This window comes from Coregonus clupeaformis, chromosome 8 (assembly GCF_020615455.1).
Source record: "Coregonus clupeaformis isolate EN_2021a chromosome 8, ASM2061545v1, whole genome shotgun sequence".
Lineage (NCBI taxonomy): Eukaryota > Metazoa > Chordata > Actinopteri > Salmoniformes > Salmonidae > Coregonus > Coregonus clupeaformis.
The window spans coordinates 40,836,533-40,853,307 of NC_059199.1; the positions used below are offsets into that span (position 1 = coordinate 40,836,533).

A 16,775-nucleotide genomic window follows, 5' to 3' on the forward strand; every position below is an offset into this window, starting at 1 on the left:
CAATCTTTGGCTTTGCCACTTTCCAACAGCAACTAACCAAATATTCATAAGATAAAAGAAAAGGGCAGGTTAATTAAACTGTGGGTGTATTCGGTGCGAGAGTGGTGAGGGTGGTGAATTTACTTCCTGTTTTGGTTTATTTTCATATGTTTATTTTCCTCTATAGAAGCTATTGAAATGAGGAACAATATAGGTGCTAGTACCATCCCACATGTATCCAAATAATACACACTAAACCCAGTCAACATTTGAAAAGATACAGGCCCGCTGTATTTGTATGACGCTGTATTTGTATGGTTGTTTGATTCAGCATCGCTTATGGGAGCACAAGTAGGCCTACACTGTTTGTATTATTTGCATTATTTTGTGTGTGTGTGTTTGTGTGTGTGTGTGTGTGTGTGTGTGTGTGCGTCAGCTTGCTGACTTTATACTCACCAGTCATTATGACAGACATGCATCTTCCCGTATGACACCTTACAAGTAATGAATTAACATATTTATATTTCTCTGTATTTATTGGACATAGGCCTACATCCATCTAATAAATCAATGGACATAGGCAAACATCTGTCCTGCATTTTTCCTGCTCAATGTGGACAGGGGATCCGAAAGCACATGACTCCCATCGCACACGGTTGGTACTTGACACATGGTCTGGCACATTGCGATATTTTTACCTGTAAGTTGTGTACTGCCGCAGCCAAGTCACTGAGCATATTCAACCGTGGATCTGGAGCGTACTTTCTGACGCATCCTTTCCCAGCCTTATGCCGTCAGGTGGAGATGCCACACCTCTCTGGTACCTTGAGGAGCCTGACAGACACTCCGAAATGACAGGGCCAGAGGGGCGCATCCTTGTCAATATCCTCCTCTCGATGTTTTAATCAATGGCCATTCTTTTGTCCCTTCAATAAGCTAGCAGCTCGATAAGGTAGTCATCGCGAATGCCACTGACGTCTGCGCTCTCATCCCCTCCGTGGATAAACATGCCTTTATTATGCCAATAATGCTTTAACCCATGGGACGGGAGTGCGCACGGCTGCATTCACTGAGAGCGTTTAAACTGGAACGCGTAAATCCCTATGCTGGAGAAATATTGGCGTTGGACTTTGGACATGAGAAACCTTAAGATATTGTATTGCGGTCGATCATTATAGTCGGGTCAGTCTCAGAGGCCTGTATACAGGTACACTTGCAATGCTATCATATAAGAATAATACTATTGTAGTAGCATCTATGGGCATATGGGTCATATCTTCCACTTTCCACAGGTCTCCTCTGACAGGAAAGGGCTCTCTTCCATTTTGATGAGAGATCCATATTTGAATGCTTGGTCATGCATGGCGAGACAAAAGGCCTATGAGCATCCTTTTAGCCACAAGAAACATACATCCAGAAAATGTCGTAGAGGCAAAAGCACTTTAATACACATATTTTGACCCGTAAACATCGCGCTGGAAAACACTTTACATGTGCTCTGCTCGAATAAATAGTAACAGACAAGCCTTATAAGACATATGTCATCATCGGTCTCCAAACTGATAAAACTCAGTGTCCAATCAAGTATAGGCTACATGAAAGCTTGGCGTATCATGCAAACCTCACACAATACATTCAGATTGACACTCGCGACACTAGGATAGTACAAACACAGGCCGGAAACACAGGTTTGAAAATGATTCAGGAGGTATTCTAAGAATGTGCCAGCAGTGATTCCACACATAAGGGTTCTCCTCGCTGATTGTGCGTAAAAAACAACTTCTAGTGCAAACTGTCTGTGTCAGTAGTGCTGCACTGTTTAATGAATCAATTTGGCACACATGAGGTATTTGTTTCGTTGTGCAGCTTGTGTAGGCTATAAATCCAGCTCGTGATGGAACAAAGGTACACTCTGCAGCGTTTGACTTGGGAAAGTATCCCATGTGCACTATGATTACTCTACACATTAATGTACAATTGGAATAGAAATCTGACAGATTTGAACTCACAACTCCATAAACTGGTCAGATATTTTACCCTGTTTAAACCACAAATTACAACACCATAGATTAACCACGTAGCCAGGACAATAGCCCAATGTCACCGTCTCAGTATCCCCCAAGTAGTGCATACATTTTTATATTTACCCTGTTCAAATTAATTGAACCTATCCGAGTTAGGACTTGTATATTATCTTTGGTATATGTATACCATTGCCACGCGGCAAGGGTTCTTTAGCTGGAGGAGTATGGGTCAACTCCAGAGGACACTGTTGAAGAGGCTGGAGATGGGGTGGAGGGGGCGGAGAGGGACTTCTCAGATCCGGCTGCTTTTTCCGGGCAGCTATCCCTCGGGTCTGACACGGCGGCATTGGTGGGAAGCAGGCATTCCTTCTCGCGCTTCTTCTGTTTCATCCGGCGGTTCTGGAACCAGATTTTGACCTGAGTCTCGTTCAGCTGAAGCGCTGCGGCGATCTCCACGCGCCGCGCGCGGGTCAAGTACTTGTTGAAGTGGAACTCCTTCTCAAGCTCGGTCAGTTGTTTGGTGGTGAAGTTGGTCCGGACGGTGTTGGGCTGCCCCCCATAGCCATACTCCCCTGATCTGCCTGTAGAGGAATGAAGGGAGAACATGAGGGCTACCTGGAGGTCAGGACTAAATAAAGGCTAAGGAAGTTGGAGAAGTGACACATTTCTTCCAACCTATGATCCTTGGAAATCGTGTGCCATGCACTCATGTTTGAATAGGTAGTGTCATTTTTACGCACAATGGTTTAAATCCACTTAAAATAACTAAAAGTAGTTCACATTTCTATGTTCAAATGCACAACACTGTAAACATTGCCCCAATTATTTTGTGACATTTTCATTTTTACGCATTTCCCTTTCATGCATGCACAATTCACTTACTTTGTATTCAACATTTTCCGGAAAGGCAAACAGTTCATCACTTTTTTCACAGTCAAATACACACGTCCTGGGTGGGTATTAGATGACCGCTTAGATTACCACTTTCTCCAAAACCCCAAAATGTTCCATACATGCAAGATATCACACCCAAGAGAAACCAGACACCAATAGCTTACCAGGCCTACAAATGGTAATTATATATGGCCCAACACTTTAACACTTGTGTTCAAAACACGTCATAAAGGAGAGTTTGGCCAACTTGAGAGGTGAATACCACAGAGCTGAATGCCATGTTGATGTATCTAAGAAGCGTTCCATAATGTCACTCACCATGCGCAATTTGGATATGATCTATGTGGCGTCAGAATGGCTGCCATGGCGTTGTGATGTTGTGCCAGCGGATCATTGTGAAATCATATCTATTTGAAATTGCAATGGCCAAACCCTCATCCTCCACTCTGCACTTGGGTTACTTCCTCCAAAATCTGTCTTGACTACACCTGTTCCAATAATAACAGATGGCCAAACGATCTATTACTCACACTTTACAATAGGGTTTATGAGAGGTGTAACATCCCTCTACATTCGTCTGTCCCCTTATGCATGGTACGGCACCCACCTGTCTTGGGCGGGTTCCTCTTCACTTTCATCCAATCGAAGGTCTGTGCGTTGGAGGCGCTCTCGGAGGACAGGGGCGAGCAGCACGTGTCAAGGTGGGCCGCGTGCAGGGGTGACAGCGGGTTTGAGCACCCAGAGAAAGGAGGCAGGTTCGCCTGCTCATGCCCGCCACCGTAGGTGGCGTGAGCGTACTGGAGCTGACCCAGGGGAGCGCCACCGTAACCTTGGCGATGCTGCGGTACCATGGACGAGGAAATGTTGCCGGAGTACATTAATGGGGCGCACTGGGGGAACCCCGTGGCCGACTCCACTTCCTGGTTCAGTGCGTAATGGTTGTAGGTGGTACAGAAGCCCTGGGGTCCATAGCCCGAGGCGCAGGCCGGATGGGCCCCATAGGTTAAACCCAGAGAGCCAGTAGAAGTCTGGTAGGACCCCGTCTGGTGAGGGATGCCATCCGGGGAATCCCTACTAGGCATGAAGCGCTCATCCGTCCCACAGTTGTTCACGGTGACTGCGCAGGACTGGAATGTAGTAATTCCGTGGTCGGAGTGGAAAGCCCTGACTGAGCAGGACCCGCCGTCGCCGCTCATCACAGAGTAATCTAAGAAGCTGCTCATTGTAGCATCGTCTCAGCGGGACTGAGACCGTCCACAAAAGGCCCGGTCTTCTGATGAATCTCTCCTTGTCTCACCGTGGGTGACCGTGCCGCCTTACCGGTTCCCCGCCTTATCAGATAAGGGAGGGGGGCAACACAGGGCGATATCAATGAAACAGTGGGAGGTCACGTGGCCCGGGTCAGCCAGTAAGCTGCTCGGCCCTGTCCCCTTAGCTGTGACAGATTGGTGTCTGAGTGGGTATTTAAATTCCAAGCGCTCGTCGATCAAGGTGACGTGCTTCAGCACTAATGTATTGGCCGAGCAAACAATGAGCCGGGAAGCAGACAAGGTGGACAGCACTCAGGTCGCATGTAGAGCGGGGAACAGCAAATAAGGCATCCACTCTATAGCCTGCCCAGCTTGGATGACTGTCAGGATAATGGTTATAGGCTATCCGAAGACCCTACAGGAAAATGACCTACTCTGTTTCTTCAGTATGCACGAGGTAAGGCGGCATTTCAAGATGAACACGGGGGATATGGAAATATAACTGAATGTATTGAGAGAGAGGGAGAGAGAGAGAGAGAGAGAGAGAGAGAGAGAGAGAGAGAGAGAGAGAGAGAGAAAGAAAGAAAGAAAGAAAGAAAGAAAGAAAGAAAGAAAGAAAGAAAGAAAGAAAGAAAGAAAGAAAGAAAGAAAGAAAGACAAAGAGAGTGTGTGTGTGCTTGCGTGTATGTGTGGTTATCAGTTAACATCATCAGCTGGTTGGCATGGAGACGTGAGTTTGGTGCACCCGGCACTCTCAACCGCACCTTACCATAACCGTGGCCCTATTCAAAAGGATTCAACGTGCATGATGTTATTTCACTAGATTGGGGTCTGTACATCACTTATGTATCGTTGATAGAGGGACAGAGGCATTGTAGGGTTTTGATTTATTTGAAGCAGGCTAGCTGAGCCATACGACTAGATTCGAAGACCACAGAGTTGACCAATCACAAATAATTAAAGTGACACAATATTATATAGTGTTGCTCCAATGGCCAGTCTGCAGTGTAGGTTACTCTCGTTTTACGCCCGCTACTTTTCATTATCAAGTGATCAGCTGATTTAATAATGGGAGGTCTGTGTTGTAAGGCTCCTACAGCCCGAGGAGAAACTGCTGCTTGATTATCCTGTTATGAGGCCGTTTGAGAAATTAATGGTGATGAAATATACTGTAGCGGAGAAAGGGTAAGAGGGAGACTGGTGCTCCCAGTCCTGGTGCTACTCTCTCTCAGTTCAATTCAAAGGGCTTTATTGACATGGGAAACATGTTTACATTGCCAAAACAAGTGGAATAGATAATAAACAAAAGTGAAATAAACAATGAGAAATGAATAGTAAACATTACACTCAAATGTTATATTACTGGCTATGTACAGTGTTGTAACAATATTTACAATGGTGTATGTTCTTCACTGGTTGCCCTTTTCTTGTGTCAACAGGTGACAAATCTTGCTGCTGTGATGGCACACAAAATCAGTTGCAAGCTAAACTGCATTATCATTATTATTATTATTGCACACAGAAAGGCACATATCACACTCACACATGAACAGAGAGAGAGAGAGAGGAGGAGGAGGGGAGAGGGACAAGAGGGGGAGAGTGGTTTGCGCCCCTACTGGATGATAAGAGGACTGTATGGCCTAGTGGTGGTCATTCTTACAACAGCCTCTTTTCCTTCTCAGCAGTATTTTCCCCACGGTAGTCGCTTAGCTCACATTGAGCTTCAAGAGCAATACCCATATGAACGCAGATAGGTCCTATCTTACATTTAGAATAAAAACGGATCGACACTGAAAGACGTCTAAGAAATGCAAGAAAGTACCATACTCCTTCCTGACTCTTCCATTTTCTCCCTTCCTCATCTCTTTCTCTCTCGCTACAACGGTGCATACAGCCTAGCGCGTGGGCGCAGCATTGAATCTCTTCGCCAGGCCATGGATGTTCCAGAATACCTTCCAGAATACGCTTTGTGCGAACATGGAATGCGGAGAGAAAAGGCGCATTGTTTCGGAATTATTTCGTTACCAGCCTTTGGAAAGGAAAGCCCAAGTTGGGCCAGAGTTGTATAGCCTTATATAGCAGCTTTCCTTTTCGCATATGTAAATAGCCTATAGGCGTCCACGGCCAGTTTTTAGGAAGTTAAATATTGGCTAAACGTCACTCCACCACTACAGTTAAATGTAATAAGGCTATGCACTTAACTTTGCAATGATACGTTTTACGATCGATCCATGCTATGTAGCAACCGGTGGTTAGTATGCCCACAAGCATAAGCATGTTGAGTGAAATAATGATAACTACTAGCCCATTCCGAAATTATTACAGGAATGTAATATTTCTACCCAAATCTCACACAACTTGCACAGTGAAATGGGTAATACACGCATTTATCCAAGACTGTGGAGAAATATATTTCTGCAAGAACAAAAAAACAAGAACAAAAAAACATTTATAGCCGAAAGCCATTTTGCCCTAATAGGCTATTCTTATGAACATCTCAATTTAATCAAATGCATTTCTTGGCATAGGCCTACACTTCTCCCCAATCATTAAACGCTTTAGAGCTGTTTTTAGAAAATATAAAACGTATAAAATGAATACTAATGTAGGGCCTGCAGCAGCCTGTTTTGAATTAGGCTACTTATAGCACGAGGGGAGAGATACTTCTGCTGCCCGCTGCCCTGCACGCTTGGAGAGCCCACGCGCTGTGTTTGAACAGCTATAAAAATGAATTATTACCAAAAGCCTACAAAGCTTCCGACTTTTTTTGGCTTCGAATTGCGAATCCCACCCGAAAACATAGAGGGTTTTTATTTGTGCATTATACGTCACAATTGATCTCTTTGATGCCATTCTTATTCATGACGGAGTTTGATTTACGAGCTCGGAAAACATGGCTAGAGCATTTGCCTCCACATGCACGCAGCACTGGGAGCTCGCACTATAGGGAGCCATGCTATTGCTAGCCTACCATGTTTACAATGCTACTAACTTTACAACCAGAGAAAGTAAAAGAGGACATTTTATTCAAAATGATATAGTAGTAGTAGGTAAGCCTATATAATTTGTTGTATAATCGCCTCTGAGTTGCATGGAATTGGACCAGAAGCTGATATTTTTATTAAACAAATAGTTTGAACTAATATTAACTTCATTCTCGAATTTCACGGCTTTTTAAATCAGTGTAAAATAATGAAAAAGGTGCTAATTTGTAATTAACATAAACAGAATACAATGTCAATAGCTCTAAATTGGTGCATTAAGATTATTCAACTTCATAGATGAAGATTCGTGTTTTTTTTTAAAATCCCACTAAATGTTATGCTTACAATAGAATATAAACCAGGCATTAATTATAATAACTATAGGATTCATACTCAGAGATAAGGCTATATTGGCCTGCTTTCATCACACTATTTTGACTTGCAAATTAACGAGAGTAAATTTGTATTCAGGAACTAATAAACATTTCATCGATTGGTTATTTCTCCTTTCTATTTTTTGGACAAAAATACATTTGATCCAAAATACACTTTACACTTCATAAAAAGGTTTGGATAATAATAATAACTCTACACAATTTTGCAATTTCCTTATGGCAAGTCAGATTTATTTCTAACAAAAATAGTAATGATATTGTAAGCTATACAAAAATAAAATGACCAGAATTCATACTATTGTGCACCTTCACATATATTGCATCTTCAGAAATCAATTTGTTATTGTAATTACAAGCCACAATTGTGTATTTGTCCAGAGTCTTACCTTGAATTAATCGACTAATCAATGAATCAATAAAAATGTGCCATCATATAGGCCTAAAACAACCACCTAAATTAAATGAATAGTTAATACCAGAGTTTGAATTCTTTAAATGTTCCGGTTTGAAAGTCTTGTTGTATTTTTGATTTATGTCAATAGCTCAGATGTTGCAAGTCGATTGTAGTTAGTGACTCCGAGAAAAAGTAGAAGCTGTCCGTAGATATGTCCAGATTGTCCACGGGGCTGTCCAGGGATTCTGACAAACTGGGCGAAGCGGCATCGGAGAGTTGAAGGCAAGAATCCGAGGAGAATACTTGGAAGTCGTGTATTGAGACATCCAGGGCCGCGGGACTACCGCCATTGTCCGGGCCAGTTGCAGAGCCGGGGCCTATTGTTGACACGCAGCCTGGAACAGTGGGTGACGGGTTGAGAAAATGTTTCAGATTTTTGTCATTGCTGCTCAGTGGCGACACTGTATAACTCTGGGCCTCACCATTGTGCGGGCCAACATTCTGTAGCTGCTGGGAAGAACTCAGCGAGTTATGCTGAAAGGAGCAGGCCTCTCTTTCCTCAAGGGCCCCGGTCACTGTATTGAGGCTCTGCTCAAACAGCGACCCATCATCCTCCTCGTCGTCGCTCTGGATCCCGACCCCGGTGCTCGGCCCTTTCCCCTCACCGTTGTGGTTCTCCTTGCACTGGGTCTGCCTCTTGTGCTTCATCCGACGGTTCTGGAACCACACTTTGACCTGCCGCTCGGTGAGGTCCAGCAGGGCGGCTATCTCCACCCTCCTCGGTCGGCACAGATACTTGTTGAAGTGGAACTCCTTCTCCAGCTCCAGGAGCTGTGTATTGGTGTATGCAGTCCTCAACCGCCGGGAGCCCCCTCCTCCACTCTCTAGGACCTCAGGGGAGCCTGAAACAGCAGCACATAAACCATAAGATTAAGAAGCATTACAGCATGAGCAACAATTACTTGATAATGCACATATTACGCCCGAATAGACACAAACCACCAGAGAGTAAGTAGCCTATTCAACAGAGTGGCTACTTCAGCAAAATGGCCGCTCATTCAGAACAGCACCCAATGCATCCCTTTACCCACAAATATTCTTGCAATACGGATATTGACATATAAACGCACACTTTTAGACTAAGTCCTATAGTGCATCATATATACCTAATTTCCCTCAAAACAGCAGTGAGAGAGAGAGAGAGAGAGAGAGAGAGAGAGAGAGAGCCGTAGTGTGGTCCAGGCTGGTGTAGGCTGGCTGCTATACTAATGAATGCGCCAGCTGCCCCGCACGGCAACACTAGTCCATCACTCTTCATTACTGTCACACATCAAAACTCTGGCACTGCTCGGCGAGGAAGGGCAGCGTGGAAATCAAATACATAATTTTACATTACTTACCTTTGCCCAAACTTTTAGGAGGACTAGAGGAAAAATATGGAGAACCCAACGCGTAATTGTGCACAGGAGATTAATTTCGAATATGCTCTGCAACTTGATAATGACTAGCCTATTCCCACTCCTTCAGGTGCTTAGAACATGCATTCTGCATAAAAATGTCGGCACTCTAAATTACCCCATAAAAACCACCCACCTTTCGGGGAGAAGCATACAGGTCCACTCGTTATGGCCGTCGCTGTGGAAGTCCGCAGGTGATTCTTCTTGGAGGCTTTCTTCTCCCGCATCCAGGGGTATTCCGGGGGTAGGGAGGCGGTGGGCAGCGGGATGCATCCATCAGGGCTGAGTCTGGGCCGGCTGTGCCTCGGGTGGCTTCCCGGGTTGAGGCTGGGAATGGTCTGCTCAAAAGGAGGAGGAATCAGTGTCGAGCGTGAAAGCGTCGATCTCTTGATTGATGAACTTTGAAATGAATCACCGACAGGGGGGAAAGATGTCAGGCACTCAGCAAGCGACGGCTGACTATTGATAAAACCACTCTCTCGCTCGAATTCGTAATTCATCTCCGCTCACTGAGAGCCGAGGAAAGTTTGCTGTGTGTATTTTTATATGTCGCGGCTCAATAAGAAATACATACTTTTTTCTAATTCACTGATTACGGCCGTATGGTGAACGAGCTGCTATTAAACTATTGAATTCATGGAGACAAGGTTGAAATTGGAACGAACTGCCTGTCACATGATTACTTCTGCCCAATGACAATTTGACGTTTAATCAAAAGAAGCCACAGTCTGCTTGGTTGATCTAAAAACTCTGGTAAAGAACGCCTCGTCTATGTTGGGAAGGCTGTTTTAATTTACACCTTTTTATCGTCCCCTAGCCCCCCAGTCAACTCCACTAAGCTATAAATGTGTTTTTAGAATGGCCACCTGCGCGCTGTGACAGGGAAGTAGCTACAGTGCACTTGCTCGTGCACTCTTCTTTTCTCGTGTTGAGTATGTCAATAGAGAACGCCCCGTGCCACACAAATCACGACAGTAGCTTCACGCCATGCCTGCGGTCATTAGCAAAGTTAGCCATTCATGTAGAGTTCAGTCAGGGAAAACACACCTCAAAAACGAATACTGAGAGCTCCTGACAGCAACAAACCCCAACAATCCAATGTGTTCCAAAGCGATAGAGCTAACCATATAGATTGTGTTCATAGACTTTCTGTTCAATACAAGCATATTGTCCTCTGTAGCTCAGTTGGTAGAGCATGGCGCTTGCAACGCCAGGGTTGTGGGTTCGTTTCCCACGGGGGGCCAGTATGAAAAATGTATGCACTCACTAACTGTAAGTCGCTCTGGATAAGAGAGTCTGCTAAATGACTAAAATGTAAAATCTATACAGGCAAGGCGCATACGTAGATACACACAACTGGGAACTTAGAGTCATACTTATTGTGGCTAATGCCCACTACGATGCCATGTTAGTGTCACCCACTTGTATGCAATACATTTATTACACATGAAGAAGTGAAATATTGTGCATAACACCCAAATACCCAATTAGCCTACACAAACACACACACACACTATACAAGTGGTGTATGTATTAGCAATCGAATGTTATACAATGATATCAACCTAATACAAAAAAAAAGCTAAACAAGGATTTCAAATGTCAAATCCAGCCAATTGTGCATCTACATACTAATCATGTTCTGCTTCACTTTAGTCTGCAATGCTTTGGGAACCGTTACTCGTTCTCCGTCTCTAGAAAAGTCAGCACTTACAGTACTCTGCATAAGTCACTCTGCATAGTACTACCGGGTTCACTAAAGTAAGGTTGACCGATATTTAAAAAATAATACGTTTAGGGTGAAAATCCAGTCTGCTCTTCATGCTGCTTCTCATGGGCTTTTCCCCCTGACACGGGAGGTCACAGCAGGCGTCTGAGCCTAGGTGTGGTGGCTGGACAAGGGCAAAAATTGAGAAAATGATCCTTTACATTTAAACATTTTTCCCCAAACATTTCTAATACCCCTTTGTGCTATTGCACAGTATAAACCAAACCTGCCATTGGAATAGGTCGTTTTAACGAATACATTGCAGGGAGATTCTGTAGAAGGAAATGTGTATCGACTGAGCAGCTCCCACAGTGTTTGGTTATGTGCCCGTCCAGTACAATCTGTGAAAGCCACATTTTGGATGTTTTTGGTCAAACAGCCAGGAAGTAGCTATGTTTTATTCTTCAGAAAAAAACTGGAATAGTGAGTTGGAGAGAGGAGGAAAATAAGTGGTAGGCCTCGCTCAGTTTATTGCTTATATACCAAACAAAGAAACCTGGAAGCCTGCGCGCGATCAATCTTACTTGCCGAAAGGTCTGACAGCTCCGTGCCCTCAGAACACATTTAAGGCTTCTAACTCTCCCCTGGATCAAATGCAGCCAGGAAGCGGCGAGAAACACTGGCCACTCAGATTAGAACACGTTTATGTTTGCAGACACAGCTTTTCTGTCGTTTAAGGTGTGTTTTAAGACATTAAAAATACAAGAATAATGTAGCAGATGGGCGATAATGCGCGTAAACGGTGAGTAGGCTCAACCAACATCTCCATTGCATTTTTCTTTCTGGAATTTATTTTTTCGTGTTTACAAAACGTCCATATTTTCGTTGGAGCAAACATTTGGGTTTGTTGGAGGTGAGGAGAGTATGTAAAGGACGGGGCTGCTGAGGAGGAGACGGATGGCTTTTGGGAATTACTTATAGGCTTTGTCTGCAAGGCAAGGAGTGGGTGGCGGCTTTCTGTGAACCCTACTCCGACCTACACACTTTTTTTACAGGGGGATTCTGGGGGAATGATTTAGGACCCCTTTCCCACGGATGGAAATACAATGAACAAAAATTCATTTTTTCAACCCAAACCCTTATTTATGGTGCGTTAAAATCTCCTACATATGAGTGAAATCAATGTTGTGTGTGTGTGTGTGTGTGTGTGTGTGTGTGTGTGTTTTGGATCCAGAGCTGCTCAGTCTATGCTGACAGACCATGGTTCAATTGTTCTAGGTTCCCCTGCTAACCATATGTCAGGATCATAGAGCCCTTGCCCTGTAATATCAGTCATTTTGTCATCATTCTAAAGGAAATAAATTCGAGTACAGCTTTTGTAAAACTTTTCAATTATCCTGAAATGCATTTGAGGGGAAACTATAAATTTACTACTACAGTAAAAATGGTGTCTTCGATTATTGGTAGTGAAATAGTGAGTGCACAATGCATGCCATTGAATGCTGCATCGTGTTCTGCATTATTGGTCTGTATTGACCTGCTTTATATAATTAATCAATATGCTCTCTGAATTATGTTTGAAAATCAAAACTTGAATGTAGTCCAATTAATTCAATAGAAAATACGTGTGCTTTCTTTTTCAGACATGTGTGAATTCAATTTGGGCGTGCCACAACAAAGAAAACTGAAGTACACATTCCCAAAAGCTAGTCTTAAGAGAGACATACACAAACTATAATGTTCATACTTGTTTTTACACAATTGCACAATATTAACAGCTGAGATTATGTTGAATACTTTTTGCTTCTTCTAAACATCTGTAATTGTTATTGTGTGCAGCGATAGCATATAAGTCAAATATTCATACGTCCTGTATTACACCCCCTTCATTAAGTCTCATTTACATAATTTACATGTGTAAATAGCTATAATTATGAGTTTAACAGGCCATTTTATGCATTCTATAGCGCCATAATACATTTGAAACATGCAGGCCTATAGGCCTATCAACAAACTTTTCCCCCCTAATGGTTTCTCATTTAACCTATTTTATCCTAACAGATACTGCAGAAGCTCCTCGTGACACTTTTATTATTATGGATGTGCCCACGCGGATTAGGAGCGGGAACAAGGCCACCCCAAGAGCTTCTGAGTTGCCTTCGCCCTAGAGGAGACAAAACAAGAGGCCTACAATGTTTTCGTGATTTATTGTCACTATAAATTAAATACGATGTTATAGATTATTAATGTTATTACAGATTATGAGATAATGGGGATTCATTTGTTTTTATGAAATAGCATACCCTCTAAAGTCCTACCAGCTTTTTCCGTCCTCACAAATATGTCTGTTTATGGGATATTAAGGTGTTTATTATTATTATTATTATTATTCCTTCCTTATTGTACTTTGTGCCATTGTGTTCTATGTTCAAATTCCCTCGAAATTAAGGTTGAAAGATACATTTATATTGAAATTCATTTATTTATTTATTCGAACTGGAGCAGCATGGAATGTATGAAATTGAAACAGAAACTTGGTAATATCTCAAATAAAATGTTTGTTTTTTTACTAATTATAATGTCTGTTCTTCCTTCCAACCTTATTGCATGATTGCGTGATTTACATTCGTAAAGAAATAAAATACCTCCTCGAAGAAAAATAACACCAACATATAATGTGCTGCTGAGAGTCTGTGTCTGCCGTCAGGTAAGGGGTAGAACTAGAGCCAAGGTCTGTTTCCAATAACCATCTCCCCACATACAAAGAGCACAGGGTGGTTAAATAATACTAATGAACTCCATATTACGTCAGAACAAACATAAATAAAATGTTGAAAGTCCAACAGAACACAAGCTGGGTCGTAGGCTGGAGCTTCCAGACCTTCCTTTGCGTGTGTGTCTCAAAAAACCCTGCACATGATTCCTATAAGGATCCTTCCACAAGTGCAACAAAATGCAAAACAATAACACAAAAACATATATTCAACTGCGGATAAATTAAAAAAATTCACATTCAAAAGAATACCATAATATTTGATCATATACCCTGTTTGATTTTTGTTTTTAGAAACAAGTTAAAGATTAAATAGGTCTATGCATATGTGCCCCCGCGCTTGTCATATCAGATAATAGGTCTGTGTGGAACAATAACGCCATAGCAAATAGACAGAACATTTTAAGCAAGAGTGATTACTTTCCTATCCTACTTCACACATTCAACTATATAAAAAACAGAACCTAAAACAAAGAAAAGGTGGAAGAAGCTACTGAAGAAGAGAAGAAACAAAGCGATGGTAGGTCTGGAGGGGACTGATCCGGGGTGCATCCCGGCTACAGATGCGTAAGTTTGGGCGCTTCCTGAATTCTTCCCTGAGAGTAGTGCGGATTAAGGTCTGTGTACGTCGGGTTTGGATCACACACTCCGTGATGGTGACTATTGCCCATAGTGATTGCTCCATTGTAGTCCATGTGTGTGGACGGCGGGTGCGAGAGATGGGTCAGGCCGAAAACGGAAGCCCCGTTGTTGGGCATCGAATCGATGTAGCCTCCGCTTACATATACAGGGCTGCCCTGCTGCAAGTGCGCCACATAGCCGCCATTGCCTTGGAGAGGATGCGCGTCATACTCGGGCGTGGGCGAGCCGCTAGTCCCGGGATACCTCTTCTGAGAGGGTGGGCAGTTGTTTAGGGAGCTGTTTAGGGAGCTGTTCAAGGGAGGGGGATATGACGTGGGCATACCGTATGCATTATGAGGGGGCTTATTGTAAGACGTTGGCGACTGGGACTCATAGGGGACACTGTTAACCAGAGAATGCATAGAGTTGAGGTATCCTCCACCCCCGCTACTGGGAGATGGACCGAGGGGGCTCCGAGGGGACTGTCCCCCGGGAGAGGGCATCATGCCGCACCCTTTCTGATCCTTTTTGTACTTCATCCTGCGGTTCTGGAACCAGATCTTAATCTGCCTCTCCGTGAGGTTGAGCAGGTTAGCCATCTCGACCCTGCGGGGTCTGCAGAGGTAACGGTTGAAGTGGAACTCCTTCTCCAGTTCCACAAGTTGTGCGCTGGTATAAGCCGTCCGGGCTCTCTTCGACGCGGCTGACCCACCCGGGGGGCTCTTGTCTCCAGGGCAACTCTCAACTGGCGGAAGGGGAAAAGGAAGGCAGTCAATCAGTAACCAACCTCAGCAGCAAGCACAAGAACAAGACCCACAGAGTGGCAAGATACATATAGCTGATAACACGTCTCTCCATATGGACCCGACCCAAATACACATATCATTAAGAGTTCTACAAATGCAGATAAAACAGAGATGTCCCAATAGACTGTGGATGTTACTAATTTACTTATATCAGACATATCCTTAACTATAACTGTATACATACTGAGAACAGCGCTTAACTGTTAGCTATGCTTTACATAAAAGCCTAATCAAAGTGGTTATCAGTGTGTGTGTGTGTGTGTGTGTGTGTGTGTGTGTGTGTGTGTGTGTGTGTGTGTGTGTGTGTGTGTGTGAAAACGAAAGATTAGGTAGGGTTGTAGGCCAACATCCATACACAGCCGTGCTGTGCATTATACTACCTCCTATATCCCACTGGTGCTGTATTCAAACATCTGTATTCCTCAAGGCGCATGAGCTAAAGCTCGCCATGCCTTCTCCTATGAGTCTCACCATGCTGAATGGCTGGGGCTCAGCCGCTGCACAGCAAGGTGTTGGTCTAGTTACCGTTTGTGGCATGCTGCCAATACCTAATAAATGGTTAGTCTAGCTACTGTACAGCCAGAGGCTGGGTGAGATGAATGTAGCATGACATCATGTTCCTACTGTGAACAGACATCAGTTGAAAGTTTAGTTTTGATTGAGTTGTCGACTACATTTGATTGAGTTGTCAACTAACTTGAATTAAACATGAAATCAACCAAAAATGTCACCCTGTCATTGGATTTAGGTTCAAAGTTGGGTGAAAAAAATACGAAATTCCCTTATGTTGATAACTTTTTGCAAATCCAACCAGTTTTCCACTTTGATTCAATGTCATTACATTGAAATTGTTGGTTGAAATGATGTGGAAACAACTTTGATTCAACCAGTTTTTGACCAGTGGGTTATGAATTAGCTTTTTGCTTTATAAATGGGGAGAGACATATTTTCACCATCTTGGTTTCAGAAATTAGGCTACTATGGTGCTGCTTCCTGGACTCCAGGAAGAGTAGCTGATGCTTTAGCAGTATGGGGATCCTAATAAAATACTTTCAAAAAGTAGGAAACATGCTATAGTCATTCTATAATCCAAATAATCATAATTATCCATATATATAAATGTAGTAATTCTACTGTTTCAAACATGAGCTACTGTTGAGGGTTCTGTGATTGGAATTATTGGCATACCCTGTGTGTAAAAAGCCAACTGTGTGCATAAATTACGTTAAAAAGCACTAATAGCACATTTTAAATACCAAGATTTAGACTAAGACCTCTTTTTAATCAGATCTGCTTTAGCTGACATCCTTATAGCGGTTGTTTTGACGTGTCAGAGGTGGAACTGTGTTAGAGCTGTCAAATCCACAAGCAGCTCCTGGTATTATACCTAAAGCAGACATTGCCATTGGCTGCACTGGAGTCACATTAACAGAAATCCCATGCAGCCTTGTTTACAAGTTCCACCACTGGAATGTGAGATGTAATATACA

At 43.2% G+C, this 16,775-nt stretch overlaps 3 protein-coding genes across 9 annotated transcripts in view; all 3 read right to left on the reverse strand.

The window, feature by feature from the left end:
* Positions 1-1,425: 1,425 nt before the first annotated feature.
* On the reverse strand, positions 1,426-4,261 carry hoxa1a (homeobox A1a). Its single transcript, XM_041884986.1, has 2 exons — positions 3,505-4,261; positions 1,426-2,584 (listed from the first exon to the last, which is right to left on the reverse strand). Exons 1-2 carry the CDS (start codon positions 4,118-4,120, stop codon positions 2,214-2,216), a joined length of 987 nt encoding a protein of 328 aa, XP_041740920.1. The 5' UTR covers positions 4,121-4,261; the 3' UTR covers positions 1,426-2,213.
* A 1,280-nt stretch (positions 4,262-5,541) lies between these two features.
* Positions 5,542-10,599, reverse strand: LOC121572035 (homeobox protein Hox-A2a). The gene is made up of 2 exons (XM_041883898.2): positions 9,514-10,599; positions 5,542-8,822 (listed from the first exon to the last, which is right to left on the reverse strand). The coding sequence occupies exons 1-2, from the start codon at positions 9,875-9,877 to the stop codon at positions 8,062-8,064; spliced, it is 1,125 nt and encodes a 374-aa protein (XP_041739832.1). The 5' UTR covers positions 9,878-10,599; the 3' UTR covers positions 5,542-8,061.
* Positions 10,600-10,794: 195 nt separating this feature from the next.
* The window catches only part of LOC121572034 (homeobox protein Hox-A3a-like), a 38,982-nt gene continuing 33,001 nt past the window's right edge, over positions 10,795-16,775 (reverse strand). For all 7 annotated transcript variants that reach the window (XM_041883895.2, XM_041883891.2, XM_041883896.2 and 4 more), the window contains one exon: positions 10,795-15,224. In XM_041883895.2, the coding sequence (XP_041739829.1) occupies positions 14,416-15,224 (809 nt within the window). In that variant the 3' untranslated portion in view covers positions 10,795-14,415. The remainder of the gene's footprint in view (positions 15,225-16,775) is intronic.

What these genes read in the sequence shown, in the direction of transcription:
- hoxa1a (XM_041884986.1), bottom strand. Translation starts at nt 4,120, where the DNA reads ATGAGCAGCTTCTTAGATTACTCTGTGATGAGCGGCGACGGCGGGTCC. An exon ending in GAGGAACCCGCCCAAGACAG is followed by an intron (nt 2,585 to 3,504) that starts GTGGGTGCCGTA and finishes ATTCCTCTACAG; the next exon opens with GCAGATCAGGGGAGTATGGC.
- LOC121572035 (XM_041883898.2), bottom strand. Translation starts at nt 9,877, where the DNA reads ATGAATTACGAATTCGAGCGAGAGAGTGGTTTTATCAATAGTCAGCCG. An exon ending in TGTATGCTTCTCCCCGAAAG is followed by an intron (nt 8,823 to 9,513) that starts GTGGGTGGTTTT and finishes CTGCTGTTTCAG; the next exon opens with GCTCCCCTGAGGTCCTAGAG.